Here is a 5,279-nt window from a genome sequence, read left to right as displayed (position 1 = left end):
AAAATAATTTACAAATGTACTACTAATAAAATTAATAAAATAAACTAATACTACATAAATACATTAATTAATTAATTCAAAATAATTAATTAATATATGTTAATATTTTAAAATTAAATATTTTTGGATGCAATAAACAAATATTATAAAATAAAATAAAGATATTAATAAAATAATAAATTAAATATTTTAAATTAAATAAACTGGTAATAAAAAGAATAAAACAGTAAACAATAAACAGCTAATAAATAAATGGTAATAAATATGTTAAACTTGTAATATAAATTCAAATATTATATATAAAAATAAATCGTTATAAAAAAAAATAGTTACAAAAATTAAAACAAAAAAAGTAAAACATAACTACTAATAAAACTAATATAATAATAAAAAATAAATTATAATAATTAAATTAATAATCAAATCTTATTTTAAATTAAATACTTTTGGTTATATAAACAAATATTAATAAAATAAAATAATAAAATAAGAATCAATGAAGTAGCAATTTAACCAAAAATAATAAAAATAAATAAATAAATAAAAGGTGATTTGTGTTATTCAGTACCTTTTTTTAATTTTTATTTTTTTACAATTACTAGCATAAGAAAAATACTTTGTCCTATGCTAGGTTGGGTCTCGTTTGGTTGATTCATGAGAACAGACTGGCTCAACCAATGGCACAGTATTTAGTATTTCGAGATCGCATACTTCAATTTGCAAGTAAACTAAAGTGCAAATTTTTGTATCAAAAGTAGCAAATAATGTATCAAGAATGTATAAATAAATAAAAGCAGCATTTATTAAACAAGTACAGTTAAGGAAGATAAACTAAAGATAGCAGTATTGATCTAGTGTGGTTGTGCATGACAAGAAAATTAAGCGAGAGAGAGAGAGACAGAGAGAGAGAGAGAGAGAGAGAGAGAGAGAGAGAGCGAGAGCAGTAGTATGGATGGGGGAATCCTCTAGAAGAGAGAACACTGGGGCTTCGGGGGGGTGGGGGGGGGACCCCTGCTGCAGGATTTCTCTTCGGCTGGGCAGCCCAGCTCTGTTGCTATGGAAACTGGCTCTCAAGCGAGCGGGGGAGAGAGAGAGAGAGAGAGAGAGAGAGATAAAGAGAGATGAGAGGGGAAGGTAGAGTGGGTGGGCGTCTGTTGAAGCGCACCGAGCAAAAACAAAGCAGAGAGAGAGATATATAATGCGCCATATTATATGGAAGCACTTACAGGTCAAATAAGAGGTAATGGAAGCCTTCCTCTGATATACTGTCATGGAGCCGCACTGCATTAAAGAGAAAGAGAGTCATAATTTCATGACATACTTTCATTTGCCATTCACTCAAACTCAAACAGCACAATTCGAAGAGCAGTTTCATGGGCTGAAAACATATGCTTTCTATATTAATGCCCCTCTTAGCTCATTCAAACCAGACCGTGTGGCACCTGCATCCTTAAAGAGGGATTTCACACTGATTACGTCATGAATGGAGAAGTTTGGGTATATTTGTGAAGCTGACTTTAATGGACTCACCGATATTGGGATGTTTGAGCAGACGGCAGATACGGGCTTCCCGTTCCAGCTTCTGGTGATCTGGGAAAAGAATTGGGTCCGTGTTAAGCCTCATGTAATGGAGAAACTGCAGATGGAGCAATTAAATGTTAAAAAAGCCTTTTTAACCAATTAACAGTTTGCAGAAATCTTTTGTGGAATTTCATGAACTTTGAGGAAGTTTAGCTACTAGAAAACCATGTTAGCCCTTTCACTTTCACATGAATTTTAGTGAACTGCAAGTTAACTAACCAACATATGCCAGATTACCAAGTATTACAGCAAATCAGGGTTATTATCGTTAACTAAAACCATAAAAAAATCTAAAAATGAACTGAAATAAAATTAAATATAAAAAACTATTTCAGCTATTTGCAAAGGCAACATTTCTCATTTTCATTTAGTTTAACTCATAGTACTAAAATAACCCAAACTAAATACTATAACTAAAACTAATAAAAATTATACAGACCATTAAAAAAGACTTTTAAAAAAAGGAGAAAAACACAACAAAATTACTAAAACTTTCAAATTAAAATCATTCAGAAAATATAAAAATAAAATCTAATCTGATTAGTGCTGTCAAACAATTAATCGCGATTAATCGCATCCAAAATATAAGTTTTTGTTTGCATAATATATGTGTGTGTACTGTGTATATTTATTATGTATATATAAATACACACACATGCATGTATATATTTTAAAAATATTTACATGTATATATATACTATATATTTATATTTAATTTATATTTAAATATAAATATTTTATATTTATAAACAAAACATATTTTTCTTAAATATATACATGCATGTGTGTGTATTTATATATACATAATAAATATACACAGTACACACACATATATTATGCAAACAAAAACTTTTATTTTGGATGTGATTAATCGCGATTAATCGTTTGACAGCACTAAATCTGATATATTGCCAAAAACTACAACAGTATACCAATAACACTAAAATAACACCACTGCAGTAGATTCAGACTGTTAGAAAATCATGCTGATGCAAATACACTACACTGAAATGTCATGAAACAGTAAGTTGGCACTATTTAATCCACAGGGGTTTGGTTCGATCGTGACAATTGATTATCATCATTATTTTTCCCCACCCACACATCCTTCTTCCATCAGCAGAAAAGTCATTTCAGAGGTGGAGAAAGCCATTGCATTATGAAGAAAGATTATGAAAACCAATGAACCATGCACAATAAGACCATGAATATTTATATAATAATTTATATATAATTCTGAAGGTTGTGATATTTGTTTTTCTCTCCAGTCAAACAGTTCCTGTTCAATTCACACTGATCTCAGATCAGATCGGTCTGCACATCACTTCAAACATGGCAGCAAAGGTCAGACTCAGCATCACACAGACCACAGGGTCTACTGTAAACCAAGCGGCCAACCGGCGGCTGGAGATCGCGCAACCTCTACTAGTTTAAGTGTGGAGCACACGCTCGACTCAAACGAATCTGCATGATACAGAGACAGACGAGCGCAGCCGAGAGGTCTGGACCGCTCCGGCACACCCCACGGAGGAAGCCTGCTGTCTGCCATGCATGAGTCATACGGGAAAGAGGCCACAGATCGTCTACAGCGCTTCACGATTCAGAGTCCTGATAAAAACACACACGGCTGGCTGTCCATCATCCCAGCATCATTGAGAGTTCCCAAATGGACTAATATGGATCGCAGCTATCATTAAAAGTCTGACTGGTGATGTTTAACATGAGAAATCAAATTTTCTTTCTGATGTACTATAAAAACATACATTTCTTCTGAGCTGCAAATAGAACATGTATCAAAACCCAATTGTATGATAGAGGGTGTAAAATGGTCATAAAAAATAAAATTAGGAGTGTTTTGGTACAAAAACACCACTCAAAAGTTTGAGGTTGGGAAGATTTTTTAATGATTTTTTAAAATGATTTTTTAACCGAAGCTGCATTTAAAGGGGTCATATGATGCTATTTTAAAGATCATTATTTGGTGTATTTGGTGTAACAGAGTATGTTGACATGCTTTAATGTTCAAAAAACACATTATTTTTCAAATACTGTACATTATTGTAGGTCCTCTATGCCCCGCCTCTCTCAAACGCTTCGTTTTCTACAAAGTCCCTCCTTCCGACAAGCGCAGTCTGCTCTGATTGGCCAGCTGACCCAGTGCATTGTGATTGGCCGAACACCGCAAGCACTCGTCGGAAATGTAACGCCCCTTACCATAATCGCTAGCTTCATCTTTCAAAATAAATGTAAAGACAGTAAATAATGTCATTAGTTTTACCATCAGTTTCTTCACAGAGCGAGGAATAGCAGACTAAAGAACTACGTTTCTGCGATTTAGTACAATTATTAAATTTAGCTGGTATCACGTTTAACTAGCAAACGTGAACTAGTTTGCTCCCTCACGTTAACATTACTTCACAGAGCGAGGAATAGCAGACTAAAGTACTACGTTTCTGCAATTTAGTACAATAATTAAATGTAGCTGGTATCACGTCTATACTTTTAAGCCTCCTGCCATTGTTTACATCTGTTCAAAATCACGCATAAAAAAAACAAAAAACAAACTGTTGTACGGAGAGACTGCGTGTGTGTGTGTGTGTGTGTGTGTGTGTGTGTGACACTCGCGCTCTCTCTCTCCTTGTGTGTGTATGTGCACACATCCTCGTACCTCACCGCTCCACACCATAGCTCCAAACTTAATCCAGGAAAGGTGAACATTCCTGCATCATAACTTGGACTGAAAGAGGAATGTGTAGAAAGTTAGCATGTCTACAAAAACCTTGTTGAGCTGCAGGTTTAATGACTGCATTTTTTTATAGATTTTTTTTTTTTTACAGAAATTATGTTTTGATTTATGTTTTTGATTATTGAGCTGCAGCTTTAGGCTCACTTAAGTGATTGCATTTTTTTTTTCCATTTAGAAGGATTGGTGAACATTCCTGCATCATAACTTGGACTGAAAGAGGAATGTGTAGAAAGTGAGCATGTCTCCAAAAACCTTGTTGAGCTGCAGGTTTAATGACTGCATTTTTTATTGATTTATTTTTTTTTACAGAAATTATGTTTTGATTTATGTTTTTGATTATTGAGCTGCAGCTTTAGGCTCACTTAAGTGATTGCATTTTTTTTTTCATTTAGAAGGATTTTTTTTCTTTTTTTTACAAAAAATAATGTATTTATATATATTATATATGTTAATATATGATATATAAATATATGTCTTTATATATGTTCTGATTATTGTTGAGCTGCAGGTTTAGGCTCACTTAAGTGTCTGCACTTAATTTAATTAAGAAGTTTATTATTAAAGAAAAGGGAGAAAAAAAAAGTTTGGCAAAAGGCCAAGAAGCCAACGACGCTTAGCGCGGTATTGCGATATTGCGGTTATCGCGACAGCCCTATCTTGAATTTTGGAAGAATTATAAATGGATTTTATTAGACAAAATGACGCAGTGAAAGAGCAAGCCTCTACATTGTGAGTAAATCACTTGCATATGCGACTAAATCTTCACTCTGGACGACTAAATGATGTCTAATATTAGCCAATTGCTAATAAATTCTCAGATTTTACTCACCAGTGCGTGAGTTGGAGGCTAAGTATAAATTTAGCTCAGATATATTTTCATTCGCCGAACACTCTCTGACTGAGCGCATCAGAGTTTCACTCTCCGCCAAGCGATCTGTGCTGTTTTTCAGTT

General features: G+C 33.5%; 1 protein-coding gene and 1 long non-coding RNA gene across 19 annotated transcripts in view; one reads left to right on the top strand and one right to left on the bottom strand.

The window, feature by feature from the left end:
* LOC107658643 (calcium/calmodulin-dependent protein kinase type II subunit beta) overlaps positions 1–5,279 on the bottom strand; it is a 67,742-nt gene that overhangs the window by 50,598 nt on the left and 11,865 nt on the right. For all 18 annotated transcript variants that reach the window (XM_016447271.1, XM_016447272.1, XM_016447270.1 and 15 more), the window contains exons 3-4: positions 1,531–1,590; positions 1,227–1,281 (exon numbers count right to left, since the gene is read on the bottom strand). In XM_016447271.1, coding sequence (XP_016302757.1) covers positions 1,227–1,281; positions 1,531–1,590 — 115 coding nt within the window. The remainder of the gene's footprint in view (positions 1–1,226; positions 1,282–1,530; positions 1,591–5,279) is intronic.
* LOC107658645 (uncharacterized) overlaps positions 2,698–5,279 on the top strand; it is a 16,387-nt gene continuing 13,805 nt past the window's right edge. The window contains exon 1 of the long non-coding RNA XR_001630808.1: positions 2,698–2,708. This is a non-coding gene — a long non-coding RNA (uncharacterized LOC107658645). The remainder of the gene's footprint in view (positions 2,709–5,279) is intronic.

The sequence above is a fragment of the Sinocyclocheilus anshuiensis genome, unplaced genomic scaffold (assembly GCF_001515605.1).
Source record: "Sinocyclocheilus anshuiensis isolate Anshui unplaced genomic scaffold, SAMN03320099.WGS_v1.1 scaffold343, whole genome shotgun sequence".
Taxonomy (NCBI): domain Eukaryota; kingdom Metazoa; phylum Chordata; class Actinopteri; order Cypriniformes; family Cyprinidae; genus Sinocyclocheilus; species Sinocyclocheilus anshuiensis.
Note: the sequence above shows the minus strand (reverse complement) of the source record. Positions and strands in the feature narration are given on the sequence as shown.